This window comes from Elgaria multicarinata, chromosome 13 (assembly GCF_023053635.1).
Source record: "Elgaria multicarinata webbii isolate HBS135686 ecotype San Diego chromosome 13, rElgMul1.1.pri, whole genome shotgun sequence".
Taxonomy (NCBI): Eukaryota; Metazoa; Chordata; class Lepidosauria; order Squamata; family Anguidae; genus Elgaria; species Elgaria multicarinata.
The window spans coordinates 21746697-21762823 of NC_086183.1; the positions used below are offsets into that span (position 1 = coordinate 21746697).

Sequence of the window (16127 nt, forward strand, 5' to 3'; positions counted from 1 at the left end):
AGATTACTTTACACCAGCGGGATTCTGCTGGTTCAAGGGGGGAAGCTAGGCGGAGCTGGAACACGGTGGGGGAGGAGCTAAAGTTAGCCCGGTTCCTGAGTTCACTCAGGGTCTGGTTCTGCCTCCAACAGCAGAACATTTTGACTGCAAAAAAAGGTGGTGTAAGGCCGGGTCATGCTGGTAGTTGTGGGACTATTATAATTATTATAATTAGTTATACAGCACCATCAATATACGTGGTGCTGTACATAGTAGAAGACTATGCTGCCCACCACCACTTCAGCCCCCTTCAAAATACAGGAACACAGGAAGTTGCCTTAAACTGAGTCAGACCACTGACCCTTCTGGCTCAGTACTGATGACACTGACTGGCAGCAGCTTTCCAGGTTTCAGGCAAGAGATTTTCCAAGCCCATCTGGAGATGCCAGGGATCGAACCTGGGACCTTCTGCGGGCACAACAGGCGCTCTACCACTCAGCTATGTCCCCTTCCCTAACATCAAAGAATAGGATTTTGATTAAGCCCAGCACACCAGCAGAGAGATTCCAGGCCTTCTCCCAAAATACGAAGCTTCCATTTTAAAAATAAACAAATAAATAAATAAATGTAAGTCTGTAGTCTTTTTACTTATAGAGATATATCGCAACCTGCCCCATACAGGCAGTATTTTACCCAATTGCTCGCCAGGAAACAACACAACTGAACAGGTCTAACACACAGGAGGCCAGCTATATTTATTTTCTGGCTGGTCTGGCTGGCTTATTTTTCTTGAACAAGCCACCTTGAGAAGCCATGGTTTGTTGTTGGGTTGTTCAGGGTGGTTAACAAGGCATGATGTATGATTAACAGGCCACTGTACAGAAAACGTCCTGGATTCAGACACCGTGCTAACCCACAGTTCAACAACTTCCCATAGTGAGTGTGGGTTAGCGTGTTGTTGAAGAGCCCCGTTGTCTATTCAGACAACACAATGGCTCCCTAGCAACCATCGTTCTCATCATCTGCTCCCAGGTCGTTTTTCCACTGGTGATGCCAGGGACTGAACCTGTGACCTTCAGTATGCAAATCATGCCCTCTACCAGTAAATTTAACCAAATGTCTATTTTCCCTTCACAACCTCTCTCTCTCTCTCTCTGTGGACTTTGCTCATCTCAGCATCCGTCCTTCTGCCCAGGCATGCAGCCTCAGCATCATTTTCAACTCCTCATTATCCTTTGATCCTGAGATGCAATCTGTCACCCCAACCAGCCATTTCCAAATCTGGAATATCTCTACAATCTGTTCTTTTTCTATCTATTAATACTCCTGTTGCTTTGGTGGCTTTGCTCATTATTTCACTTCTCATTTGCGAGATTCTTTTCATTAGTTCATCTCCTTTAAAACAGACCCACAAACCTGCAGGTGGATACTTCTGACGCCATTGTTCTGCATCGCATTTCACAACCGCTTGATAAATGCCATAACCATCATAAACAGCAAACAAATCTGGATGCTGCAGGAAAATATGTAGCAACAGAGGGTACCTCCATCATCCTCCCTAATTAAGAGGCATAACCTACGCTTTAGGCTATAAATACTTAATCCAATTCCTAACTGCTGCCTAATTGTTTTTACAAAACACCCCCACCTACGCAGACATCAGGTGGCAGAGTTCCAGAGATAAAAATTCTCGGATGCTGCCTATTTGATTTCTCCTTTGACCATTTTGAGAGAACTTTCCCCCTCTTCGTTTCCCACCCCCAGTATTCTTATTATTCAGATCAGAAGTGCAATTTTCATGTCCTGCAAACCAAGGCTCCAGCAAGAGGTTCTAGGCAATACGGGCGCCAGGTTTTTATGGGCTGTTGAGCAAGACACTCTCGCTGGCTCTCCTCCCTCAATGAGTCTACCTTCTCGCCGTCATTGTCACCAGCTGTTCTTACTCCTCCTCCTCTTTCTCATCCTTCAGAACACTTGCTTGCTTGACAGGCAGCCAGCCAGTGAGCAAACAGGCAGGGGAATCTCCTTCTCCTCCTCCTCCTCCTCCTCCTCCCCCTCCTCCTCCTCCTCCTCCCAAGCATCATTGTCTGGGCTACAGCAAGAAGGTTACATCAACTGGGATTGTTTAGCCTGGAAAAGAGGAGGCTAAGGGGAGACATGCTAGAGGCGTACAAAATTATGCAGGGTATCGAGAATGTTTATAGGGAGACATTTTTCTCCCTCTCTCATAATACTAGAACCATGGGACATCCCATGAAACTGATTGGTGGGAGATCCAGGACAAATAAAAGGAAGGACTTCTTCACACAGCACATAGTTAAATGATGGAACTCACTATCACAAGATGTAGTGATGGCTGCCAATCTGGATGGCTTCAAAGGGGGGTTGGATAAATTCCTGGAGGCGAAGGCTATCAATTGCTACTAGCCCTGATGGTTGCGTGCTCTCTCCAGTATCCGAGGCAGTAAGCCTGTGTGCACCAGCTGCTGGGAAACATGGGTGGGAGGTTGCTGTTGCATCATGTCCTGCTTGTCCATCCCTGGCCAATGGCTGATTGGTCACTGTGTGAACAGAGTGCTGGACTAGATGGACCCTTGGTCTGATCCAGCAGGGCTCTTCTTATGTTCTTATGGGCATGAACAAGCAGACTGCAATTGTAAAGAGGAGCAAATCCAGGGGACTCTTGTCAGTGGCCCCCACTGGGGTGTGCGCCCTCATCAGATGCCCAACCATGCCTACCCTCAATGCTGGCACTGGTTCTAGGAGCCAAACAGCTTCCTCCTTCTACTTCTTGACTTCTGCAGTAACCCAAGTGGTAGTCACCAGGTCTATTTTCTAAAGGGATCAGTGGTACCTGGGCTTGTACAGAGCTATTTTAGACCATATTTCCTTTCAGCCCTCATTTCTCTATCCCAGAAGAGTCCTTAATATACTCCAATTTTGAATACAATTCCATATCCCAGAGTTATTTATCTTCTTTACAAAAAGTTTCCTTTCCCAATAGAGCTGCTAACAAGGTGGGATGACTTGAACTGCAAACAGTTCAGGTGAAGGCCTTTTTTTTACTTCCCCAGTATTTGATCATCTTAGCCTTTTAGCTCTGCTGTTTGAAACCTGTATTTTAAAATCTCTGCATTGCTGCTCAGTTTTATTCCAGTTGCACTTTTACATTGCTTCTATCTTTTAAGCTTCCATATTTTATATTTTATGCGGTACCTTTTGGTTTTAATAATTTTTGTGAATCGCCCAGAGAGCTACACCTATTGGGCGGTAGAGAAATGAAATGAAATAAATAAAAACTACATGGCATGGGTTGTGCCATTCATTTTCATCAGACAGATGATATCATTTTTAAAAGATTTTGTATCCCTTTCCCATCATTCTTAACATACTATGGGCTCTCTTGTACTTGCAGGGGAGCAGGGGTGCACAACCTCTTTTAGCCTGAGAGCCGAATTCAGTTTCAGGGCAGCTCTCGGGGGCTGCATTCCAGTGCTGGGCGGGGGCAAAGGGTGTGTGGCTCAAAATACCCCCCCGAAAAAACCCACACACAACAAATGCCAGCACGTCGTAGCTTAAAGTTCTAACTGCCAGCAACCCGGCTTCAGAGAGTCATTTCAACCTTTAAGAATGGGGGGAAAAACTGCACAAAAAGCCAGGAAAGCACCCAATGATGGGGGGGGGGAGGAGGGAGGCAGGGGGCCAGATGCGGCACTACAGTCTGTTTGCGTATATCATTTCACTACATGTGTAGACCAGATGCAACTCCCAGCCCAGTTCAAATCCCAGCTCAACTTTGGCCAAGCTGCTCTCTCAATTGGTCATAATAACGTAAGAAGTGTCCTGATGCTGGATCAGACCAAGGGTCCATCTAGTCCGGCACTCTGTTCACACAGTGGCCAACCAGCTGTCAACCAGGGACCAACAAGCAAGACACGGTACAACAGCACCCTCCCACCCATGTTCCCCAGCAACTGGTGCACACAATCTTACTGCCTCGAATACCAGAGGTAGCACACAGCCATCAGGGCTAGTAGCCATTGATAGCCTTCTCCTCCAGGAATTTATCCAACCCCCTTTTAAAGCCATCCAAATGGTTGGCCATGACTACATCTTGTGGTAGTGATTTCCATCATTTAACTATGCACTCAAACCAGAGACAGCAAATCAAAATGCACGCATGTATTTTATTTGCCGGTCTTTTAAAAAATCACAGCTGCAAGGGGGAGGGAGTTTCAACACTGCCCCCCCCAGCAGTCCTGACAAATCTCCCCCTCCCCCAAAGGTGCTATTGATGGGGGAAGGAACATCCCTTTGGTACCAATAATTCCCCTCCATGGGGAAATCACATTTTCAGGGATATGGGCAATTTTTATTACTATTGCTGAGCAGAAGGGGAGGGGAAGGGGTTAGCCCATCTGGAGAACACCAGGAGGCCAGATTGGGACCTAGGGACGAGATATTCTGCCTCTGCAGTAGAACTATTTTCCCCCAGGGAGCATCTATCCTGCATAGGATGCACAGCTCAACCCAGAGCACCCACTTTCCATGCTGAAGGTCCCAGGTTCAAGTCTCCGGCATCTCCGGTTTAAAGGGATTGGTAGCAAGAGATGGGGAAGGCCTCCGCCTGGGATCTAGTAAAGCTACTGCTAGTAGGGCAGACGGTGGGCTCCATGGGGACCAGTGATTTGACTCAGCCTGTCGCATGTGACCTCTGACAAAATCGTAGTAGTAAAACTCTCTAGCAACAACTCCTGCAGCTGTTGCTACCAAGCAGAATTGGGTCTGTTCTACACGCTACATTACAGAGACATTAAATGGTCCACATTTCGCATCATGACTGTTAAAGAAGCCAGTATCCCCCCCCTCTCTCTCTCTAACAGGAGGGATCAAAGGCTAAATCCAATTCATGGTGATGATTATTTCCAAAGTCAAGTAATCCCTGGAACAGCAAGTGCAGATGAATCAAAAGATGAATTGTCAGAGCAGCAACTGGAACATCCACGATTCAAATTAAAGCTGAAAGTGTTTTGGGAAATCAGGACTGAAATGCAGAATCTCCAGTTCTGATGTTTGTTTAAGCTAAAATTTGATTTTCATTTTTTTGTTGAATTCTGAGCAAGTTTCTAACTTTCTGTAGGGCTTACAGAATATGATCTTGCACTGAGTATGTTATGCCTATAACAATACCAAGATTTTTGAATTTGTGGAAGTCATCAGATTTTAAATGTTTATGATCACATATCATTTCAACTCTACAGGGAAAAAGGCAGGATTTACCACTACTGTGTTTTTTGGTACAGAAAAAAAAATCAATTTCTAAAAGTAATTGTTTGAGAACATTAATTAATAACATAATGGATAGATACAATGCCAGTCAAATCATGGTAGTTTCAGAACTGTGATTAATTTTGTCCAGGTATCTCTCCCTCAGAAACATATATATTCCAGGTATACATACAAACGCACATTAAATCTATGCACACATTCTATGCACACAGAGGGGTAGTTGGGAGAGAAAACAGAAGGGTGAATCAAAACACAAAGCTCACAGAATGTGAAATGTGCAAGATGAAATCTTAAACTGATTCTGGGCATCAGAAAGTTTTCAGGTTCAGAATTCTATGAAAAGTTCTCATCCTCATGTTGCAACAACAAAAATAACAACAATAACAACAACAATAATAATAACAACAACCCGCCCCTCCCTTTGGATCAATGACCACAAACAAGAAGCAAAAGAATGGTTCAGATCCAGAAGGGAAGAAAGGTAGGTCCCAGCCTTCCCCAACCTGATGCCTTCCAGATATGTTGGACTATAATAGGGTGACCATATGAAAAGGAGGACAGGGCTCCTGTATCTTTAACAGTAATGTAGGAAAGGGAATTTCAGCAGGTGTCAATTGAAGTGGGTGAAATTCCCTCTTCATCACAACAGTTAAAGCTACGCTAGCTATAGTAGAGTGGCCAGATACAAAAGAGAGCAGGGCTTCTGCAGCTTCTAACTGTTGTGATGAAGAGGGAATTTCACCCTCTTCAATTGAGATCTGCTGAAATTCCCTTTCCTACATAACTGTTAGAGATACATGCTCCCTGTCCTCCTTTTCATATGGTCACCCTAGACTATAACTCCCACATGGTCAGGGGCTGGGCAGAGGGGGGCAGGCAGTGGGGCCAGTTGGCATGGGCCTACAATTTTGAGGGGGCCTACTCCGAGTCCCCCTGGTAGAGGCAAAGGGGGACCCTTTGGTAAAGATTTGTTACAAAGTAGTAATTTTTCTGTCATTGCCAGCTACAGTGGCCTCTAATGAGAGGAGCTTCAGTGTCCTAAAACGAATCAAGCCATACTTTCGGTCCGCAATGATGCAAGAACGTTTGAATGGATTAGCAGTGTTGAACATTAACATGGACAAGGCAAAGTTGCTTGATGTTTCTGTTGCTGATGATGAATTTGCCCAAAGAAAAGCAGGTAAAGCATTTCTGAATGTGAAGAAGTGATGTCTTATATATACATCTTGAATACAAGTGCTTGCTGTTACTCTTTTTTATATATAAATCATTCTAGTTCATATGTATTTAGAACTGATTAAAAAATACTTAATGAGCTGTTTGAAATGGGGCCTACCTAAGAGGCCGGGGGGCTATTGCCAGCTTTGCCCGGCCCTGCACATGGTGGCTGAGGGAGTGTGGGAGTTGTACTCATCTGGAAGGCACCACACTGGGGACATACTAGAGAAGCCCATGAAGATCGAAAGTCGGGTGTGGGGAGAGCTACAGCTATACATTTTCCTGGAACATCCCAAATGCAAATCAAGGATCTCCCTAAAACCTTTATGGATTCAGACGCAACAAAGAGTGCTAGCATCTTACCCTCAAAAGGACCGACGGAAACCATCACACAGGATCACAAGGCTACCAAAGCTAAGACTGCATGATGTACACCAATAGGAGACAGCACTTTTTACAGCTTTACAATAAAAGGCGACGGGTCATCCCAGTTGTCTCATGGAGGATTTTAGTTTTTCTCATTTGTTCTGCTTTAAATGGTGAAGGGACTGATGCACCTATCTGTTAAAAGCGACGGAAAAGACAGTTCCCTTGGGATACAACCTAATGTTCCCAAGCGCCTTCTGTGGCGAGGGTTTTAAAACAGGTCCCTCCCTGAAGCAAATCATCATCACCACACAGCCCTGCCTTTCAAACATGGGTCTAAATCCAATGAGTTTCCTGGGAGCTATCTAAGTGCTCAGAAAGCCCCGGGGTGGGTGCGCAGTGGTGCCGCGTTGGTTATACGCCAGCTCTGCAATTGTGTACCTACCCTGGGGGATTTTCACCGAAGCGGTGGAGAAAACAAAGTTTGGGACTTGCTCCAACTTCTTTCTCCAGAGCGAAGCGAGGATGCGTAAGATGGTATTGAGACAGCCCCAAAGCCTTGCTCCCGAGTCGCAGCGGAGGTAAGGCCGGGTGGTGCCTGGTGGGAGGCGAACTCCATTTGGTCACCTTCCACCACGAAGAGGACGGGGGTGGCCCTGGTCCCCAGATGACTGTCCCAAAACCTTGCGCTCCTTCCTCAGCATCGGGATTGCCTGATGCCACCCCAGGGGATGGAAAGTTTTTGAGGAATGCAGCAAGTTAAGGAGAGAGATGTTGGAAGGAAAGGAAAGGAAAGGAAAGGAATCTCTCATGCAAGCACTGAGTCATTACTGACTCTTGGAGGGACGCCAGCTTTTGTTGACGTTTTCTTGGCAGGCCTTATAGCGGGGTGGTTTGCCGTTGCCTTCCCTGGCCGTTATTACCTTTCCCCCAGATAACTGGGTACTCATTTTACCGACCTCGGGAGGATGGAAGGCTGAGTCGACCCAAGCCGGCTGCCTGAAACCAGCTTCCGCTGGGATCGAACTCAGACCGTGGGGAGAGTTTCAGCTGCAGAAACTGCTGCTTTACCGCTCTGCGCCACACAAGGCTCATAGAGAGATGTTGGACAATTGATTATTTTAATAAAGTTCCCTAAATTTTCCACTACCATTTGGAGGCATGTTTCCTCCTTTCTTCTTTTTGGTTTTGTGGTTTTACAGCATTTGGGGCTGCCGCCCTTTGCTTCTTCTACTGCTTTGGCCACCGAGCCACGTGCGCTGCTTTCAGGTCCAATGCTTGTGGCTCGGTCCAATCAAATTGCTACCTAGCCTCCTGTGAATCAACTCTGTTTGCACTGTACGGCCATGATGCTGCCGGTTCAGCTGGACTGCTCAAGGTCCGACAGAGGAGTCCACTGGACAAAATCCCACTCACCTTCTCCGTCGTGTGGGTAAGAACGACTCTCAGATACTAGATCCTCACTACTGTCCATGGGCAGGAGCTCCTCAGTGGTGCGGGTCTCTGAGATGGAGGTGGTGAGCAAGTCGCTGGTGGATACCCTTTCCGATCGCAGCAGCTCCTCTAGAAGGGGATTACACGAAAGAGGCAGGAGGCAATTATTCTGAGCAATGGACTCAGGATTCTGACTGGTCGGCAACGACGCGTACCCCAACGGTTTCCCCAAAGCTTGTTATTGAATTGCAACACCTACGGGATATTTTCTTTGATCAAGACTCATCTGGCAAGACCAAATCATCACCCAGAAAGGACGCTGGGTGAATGAGAGAGCATCAAATAGAGGGGTGTTGCCAGGCGCTTAAAAGATTTGGAGCGCAGACCCCTAAGAAACACATCTGTCTAAAATTTGCATCTGCTAATTGGTGTCTACATATGCAAATGTAGAAATAATTACCAGGGTTTATTTATATTTCACAGAGGGCAACGCCATTTCGTTAATTTCCCAGCCAAATTACTCCCAATAAAATTAACTCTGCAATTAATTTCCACCCTACCCCAAATCATGATCAATCCTTCCCTCCCTTGCAGCAACACCCCTGAAAATCTTGCCCTGCCTCTTGCATTGCAATTAACCTTAGAGGGGGGGAATGTCTATTAGCACCAACAGAAACTCAGGGCTCTAGGAAACAGGCCCGGGGCGTGGGCCCTGTGGTCTAGCAATGCCCCTGGTCACCAAGTCTGAAATCCATGCCACCCCTCCTATAACAGAAGCATTTCTTTGGAAGCCTGTCCTGTTCCAAACACTTCTTAAAACCCTTGCCCCCTGGTTGGGTTTGGTGCATGGAAAATGTAGCCTGGCCAAAAGCAACGTGAGGCCACATTTGCAGGAGCTACAGGGAAGGGTTGTACAGAGGGACCATGGTTTTATGGAACCAGTCAGAACTCTAAAGGATACATCGCAGAAGAACCTTGGACACCTCCTTCAGAGTTATGACTGAAACCTGGAGCGGATTCACCACTCTACCTACATCAGCGCCACCAGCCTCCCCTGGTGTGTTTGTGGATGGCGGGGTGTGTGTGTTCAACCGGTTCTGGATGGGGTTGCACTCCCCCTGAAGGAGCAAGTTCGTAGCTTGGGGGTTCTCCTAGAACTATCTCTGTCACTTGTGGCTCAGGTGGCCTCGGTGGCATGGAGTGCTTTCTACCAACTCTGGTTGGTGGCCCAGCTACGCCCCTATCTGGACAGGGATAACCTAGCTTCAGTTGTCCATACTCTGGTAACCTCCAAATTAGATTACTGCAATGCCCTCTACATGGGGCAGCCTTTGAAGACGGTTTGGAAGCTGCAGCTTGTGCAAAATGCGGTGGCCAGATTGATAGCTGGAACTGGGAGGTTTGAGCATATAACACCGATTCTGGCCCACTTGCATTGGCTGCCTATATGTTTCCCAGCCCAATTCAAGGTGCTGGCTTTAACCTATAAAGCCCTACATGGCTTGGGACCGCAATACCCTCTCCTGACATGAACCTACCCGTACGCTGAGCTCAACATCTAGGGTCCTCCTCTGAGTGTCTACTCCAAGGGAAGCTTGGAGGATGGCAACAAGGGAGAGGGCCTTTTTGGTGATGGCCCCCTGACTGTGGAACGATCTCCCTGATGAGGCTCACCTAGCGCCAACACGGTTATCGTTCAGGTGCCAGGTCAAGATTTTTCTCTTCTCCCGGGCATTTAACCGCATTTAACAACGCTAAGTTTGTTTTCTAACGGACCCCAGAACTGTTGTTTTTTAAATGGATACTGTTGTTTTTATACTGTTGTTTTTATGTTTCTGATGGTTTTTAAATTTTGTATACTTTTTAATGTTTACTGTTTTAACTTTTGTGAACTGCCCAGAGAGCTTCAGCTGTGGGGCAGTATATAAATGTAATAAATAGTATGTCACCATTGTGATAGCAAAGGATGGGTGCTGCAGACAAATGGAGCACCCCTAGAGTGACCCACTGACTGACTCCTTGGTTGAGAAACGATTGTACCTCAAATATTTTGACTATTTTAAATAATGTGTGTTGCTATATGTGAGCAATTCTGTATTTTGTAATGGTCTTTGTGCCACAAACAGATAAACTATTCATTCATTCATTCAAATGTTAAAAATAAATAAATAAAATAAATAAATAATAAATAAACAAGACTGGTGCCAGGGAATCACACACACACATGTAGAATCAGCATTGGTAAAAATACTGAAAACACACGAATCCCTGGTCTGAATGGAACAGATTGTGGTGGAGAGGAGAGAAAAGGGACATCTGAGACACAAAGGATTTGGGGTACATACCAATGTCTCCTCGCAGTTCCTGAGTAAGTTGGGGGTTCTTGTAGAGCAACGCCAGGCTCTGGTTCATCCGTTCTTCGATGACATGGAGGTGGGTGTACACCTGGGGAAGAAGAAGGCATCACAGGTGTATTAGCACCTCCCTGAAGTCAAGACCCAAGATGGGGGAGGCGGCATCTGGGAAGAAGAAGAAGGAAATCCCACCTGGAACTTCATTTGCTCGGCCTTCTCAGGATCGGCGGCGGCCACATGCTGGTAATGGCGGAGGGTGTGGCGCTGGTCCTTCTGTTCCGCCCGCACGTACCTCTTCAGAGCTGCCAGGATGCGGTCCGGCTGGGTCAAAGGAGAGCATGAAACAAGTTGGCTGACTGCCGGATAACCTTCTTTCCTTTCCCACCCCTGCTGGGACAGCCTACGCTCGTGCACAAAACTTCTAGGCTTTAAAAGTTAATTCCAGCAACTCTGAATTGTCCCCAGATATTTTAAATGTCTACCAGTTATGTCTTATCACTTTTATTCTAGAGTAAGCGCAGGGGAGCCAATCTTAAAAGCTCTCCTGCCCACTCACTAGGGTCCCAAACCAGATTGGGGATCCTGTACCTACTCTAGAGTAGAAATGGAAGGGGAGGCCAGACGTAGCCACTAGACATACTTGTCAAGAAAAGTCTATTTTGGCCTTTAACTAACAGCACTTTTAACTTTATGTTGTGCATTTTGGCCCCACAGTCCAGCTTGTTCTTGCCTCATAAACATTATCCATTTCCAACTTCAGAGCCATATTTATTTATTTATTTATTTATTACATTTATATACCACCCCATAGCCGAAACTCTCTGGGCAGTTTACAAAGGTTAAAAACAATGAGCATTAAAAACGAAAATACAAAAATTTTAAACCAGCAAAAGCATAAAAACAACAATATCCATTTGAAACAAACTATTCTGGGGTCAGTTAAAAACTCAACATATGCTGTTAAATGCCTGGGAGAAGAGAAAAGTCTTGACCTGGTGCTGAAAAGATAACAATGTTGGCGTCAGGCGAGCCTCATTGGGGAGATCATTCCATAACTGGGGGGCCACCACTGAAAAAGCCCTCTCCCTTGTTGCCATCCTCCGAGCTTCCCTCGGAGTAGGCACTCGGAGGAGGACCTTAGATGTTGAGCGCGGTGTACGGGTGGGTTAATGTCGGGAGAAGCGTTCCGTCAGGTATTGTGGTCTCCCAAGCCGTGTAAGGCTTTATAGGTTAAAACCAGCACTTCGAATTGGGCTCAGAAATGTACAGGCAGCCAATGAAAGTGGGCCAGCATCGGTCAGATATGTTTGAACCTTCTGGTTCCGGTTATCAATCTGGCTGCTGCATTTTGCATAGATTTCGTCTGTGCGGCTTACAGCATATTTGCCTCATACCGTTTATGTACAAGATGCGGGATGACAGGGCTAAGCACCTTTCTCTTCTACGCACCTGTATGCTTCGGGAGGTTATTCTAGGCTAACCAGCTTTCCTCCCCTTGCCCCGAAATGCGTAGGCAGGGTTTGCTGGTCTGTTCTCCCTCTTAACAGTTGCTTTATTGTGCATTCACAACACTCAACAACACGCTCGCTACTATTCACCATTCATTTAACATCAGAGTACGAGATGCTGCTGCACTGGGGTGACTCAGTCCCTGTCCAGAGGACTTCTATTATGGACAAACAAGATGGGCTGGAGAGGGCTGGAGGATAGAGCTACGGTACAGCTAGGTACCCTAGGAAGAACTTTGCAGAACAAGTGCTGGAGGAGCCATGACTCGGTGGTAGAACCCCTGCTCTGCATGCAGAAGGTCGCAGGTTCAATCCCCGGTGTCATGTCTAGCCCTGCTCCCCCTGTTTCGGAAGAAGGTGTTTCAGGTAATCAATCAGAATCAGACTCTGAAGTAGAGGAGTTGATGCCAGACACAGGCCAGCCTGTACCAGTGGGGGAGACAGTTCTCACGGTTTCTTCTCCAGCTGGTGGTGAACTCTCTCCAGAGCTTATTTCGTCAAGGGGCAATCATACACAGTCAGTGGGAAGCCAACATTCTTCCGAAGGAGAGAGCACTGATGGGCTAGCTGATCCTAGGGAGCGCCGCAGGCTAAAACGGGCAGAGCAAAAGGAAGGTGAGAGAAAGTCTGCCCGGCTGGCATCATGTCAGAAGCCGCCTCAGAACTAGCCTCTCTGAAGTTAACGCCTTTTGGGAAAAGGCTTTCCGTTCTCCTTGAAAGAACAATTGTCTCGCTTAGTTTGCATAGTTTTGCCTAGGGGGGAGGTTCCAAGAGATTAGACTCCCTTCAGGTGGGAAGAGATGTTTATTGCTTAAACAGAGCTTTGTGGATGACTTAGCAGGCCTCGTCATTGTCTCCCAAGAAGGCAGGAGGTTTCTGAGAGACACGACACCCAGCATTTGCAGATAGAGCTGGAAAAATCCCTGAAACCCTGGAGATCCTTTGCTGCCTGTCAGTGTCATCAACAAGAGTGGCCTAGATGGACCAACAATTCAGTATAAGGCAGTGACCGATGGATAGTTCGTTCTCACCTGATCCCTTGAATTAATTATATGATATGATAAGAGAAGAGAAGAACCCATGGAGGAAGGGAAGGAGGATAGCTGTTCAGGTATGTAAGGAAAGAGCTGCATGTTTCGGAGTATCCACCAGGGCAAGTTCTCCTTCAGGGGACAAATGGCTGGTCTGGGAACACCTGATGCTACTGCTAAAGCTAGCAAGCATGGACCCGATGAGAAATGTGGATGGGTGACCGCCGGGAAGCTCCTGTAGAGTCGGATCCCTGGAATTGTGACATCCCAGGCTATCATTCGGTTTGCCTCCATAGTTAGGCCGGCTTTGAAGCAGCTTGATGAACAGGAGGGAAGAGGCTGTACCAAGCATAAAGAGCAGCAGAAGGCACAGAGATCTGGGATGGAGGAGGAGAAAAGGAGCTTCTCAGGACTGCAAGGGGAAGGGATATAAAAAGGTGTGGAGTGGATCAGGGTAGAGAGGTGGGAATTTCTAAAGGATGGACCATCAGTAGAGCTGCGTGTATTTTGCGAGAAAGTACACACTCACAGAATTCTTCCACAGAAACAAAAAGTTGTGCTGAGCAAAGCTGGGTCAGCACAACCTACCAAAATTATGCAGATGTGCACACATTTATTTAGTGTTTTTCCCCCCCAAATTGGTATGAGAACAGAGCAAAGAGCTACACAGGTCACCAAAACCCTGATACATAGTTGATTGGAATTCTGGCTTCACTTGGCATTGCTCATATGGTTTTCAAGAATCCACATTCACAACCTTAAGGACTAGAAACTTGCATTCCGGCTTAAGAGCAAAGCAGAGATTACTCAGGATTTCTACCAGAGCCATACATGATCCTACATATTTAAAATTTCCTCTTTGAGTCTGCCCAACATTTCATCTTTGCTTCTGGAGAGCTTTGGGACTATTACGGATACCTCAGAGGTATCCTCATCATGGACCTGATGGAGTTGGCAGGCGATAGGCCAGTGGTTGGAAGAGAGAGGAGAAGGCAGATCATCTCAAGACAGGAGATGTGATGGTACCCAACAGAGATGTTTAACCTCTTTCAGCCCAAGGGCCAATTTCAGAGAAAATCTCGGGGGGGGGGGGCGCATTCCAGTGGCAAAAGGGGGCAGGGCCAAAAATACCAGCCTATTTTAGCTGAAACTTCTTACCACCTGGTGCTAAGCCTTAGGAGTGGCAGTTCAAGCTTTTAGAATGGGGAAAATACAATGCCAAAGAGCCAGGAAACCAAGCGATTGGTGGTCAGGAGAAAGGGGAGGGGTCAGAGGAAGGGGGCGTGGCCGTTTGGGGAACTCTGGAGGGGCAGATTGGGACTGCAGGCGGGCCAGAGGTTCAACACCCATTGCAGAAACCCTGAGCAACTTTCCACTTCGCCCAGGCCCAAACTTCTTCCCATGCATTCTCTTACCCCTCCAACTCATGATGCTTTCACCTACCTGGGGATTATCACTCTGCACTGCCGTCAGGTAGCTCTCCAGGGCCGCACGGCGGTTATCGTTCAGCAGGGCCACCACCCGGGCCAGGTGCGTCTCCACCAGCCGCTGCCGTTCCCTAGCCACCTGTTCCTCCAGCGTTTGAAGGATGGACTGGAAGTGCTGGGACACCAAAGAGAGCAGGGAGATCTTCCATAAGTTAATGTGGGGTCAAATGGCTGGTCCAGAAACACCTGATGCTACAGCAAGCGTGGACCTGACGAGAAATTTAGATGGGCAACCACCAAAAAGCTCCTGTAGAGCAGGGTGTAATTATCTATAGGTATACCTATATGTTCTCTTGCCCAATGCTCAGAGTGAATTAACGGCTTGAAAAATATATATAGCACAAGTATTTTTTAAAAAAGTTATTAAAATCAGTGTGTCACTTTAAGAAGAAAAACAAAAATTACAGAAGGGGTGAAAATGGCAATGAAATCCAAATATAAAAACCTCCACTTGGAGGATATATTCCCAGAAACAAATGTTTCTAACTCAGAGGCTGACAGGCATCTGATGCAGAACGAGAGGAGCTCAGGCTTCCACTCTGAATTTTTGCTAAATGGGCATTTTTGCCCATCTAGCTAAGGCTCTGCGGAGGGGGGGGGGAAGGAGTCTGGGGAAGTTTGTGGATAGCTCGTATCCCTGCTTATTTATTATTATTTATTTAAAACACTTATATCCTGCCCTATATCATTAAGATCTCAGAGCGGCGTACAGATAAAAGTATACAGTATAAAACAATAAATACGCAGTTAAAAACAAATTAAACCATGAACCAAATTAAAACAATTTATAATTTAAAAGCAGTAAAAGCAGTTAAAACAATGTGCCATCTTAGTTAAAAAGCCATGTTTTTACTTGGTGTTGAAATAAAATCAGTGTCGGCACCAGTAGGGCCTTCCACGGGGAGGGCATTCCACAGTCTGGGTGCCACAACAGAGAAAGCCCTCTCCCTTGTCCCATCATAGCGTATATGTTGCGTTGGTGGGGTGCGGAGAAGGGCTCCTCCAACAGCTCTCAAGTCTCGGGCAGGTTGGTTGCTTCCCCAATCCCCTCCCCTAGAAATGCCCCCCTTTCCATCTTCTCCGAGGTCGCTTTTGTGAGCTCGGAGAGGCAACGGGCACAATTCGACCTGTGCTTCTGTGAGGGTGATGGGGAGTTTAGATTCCTGGATCTGAGGTCAGAGTGCTGTCTCTGACCTCGGATCTAAGAATCCAAACTATGCTATAGCTCCCCAGACACTGTCTAGGGGCTATAGGATTGTTCTTTTAGAGCAAAGGGATACAACAAAACAACCGTTCACCCAGGACAGCAGCACAAACAGCCAATTAAAATTAATTCACAGCAGACAAACCCCATCATGTTCACTCAGCTAGAAGATCTAAAATGATTTCCAAAACCAGCATCGTCACAGAACCATCAAGAAAAAAGTAAGCTGGAACAGATGGGGTTTTGAAGCCCTAATT

The 16127-nt window shown here is 46.6% G+C and overlaps 1 protein-coding gene across 2 annotated transcripts in view; it reads right to left on the reverse strand.

The window, feature by feature from the left end:
- The window catches only part of APLP1 (amyloid beta precursor like protein 1), a 50534-nt gene that overhangs the window by 17370 nt on the left and 17037 nt on the right, over positions 1–16127 (reverse strand). For both annotated transcript variants that reach the window (XM_063140688.1, XM_063140687.1), the window contains exons 9-12: positions 14623–14781; positions 10833–10961; positions 10632–10731; positions 8269–8415 (exon numbers count right to left, since the gene is read on the reverse strand). In XM_063140688.1, the coding sequence (XP_062996758.1) occupies positions 8269–8415; positions 10632–10731; positions 10833–10961; positions 14623–14781 (535 nt within the window). The remainder of the gene's footprint in view (positions 1–8268; positions 8416–10631; positions 10732–10832; positions 10962–14622; positions 14782–16127) is intronic.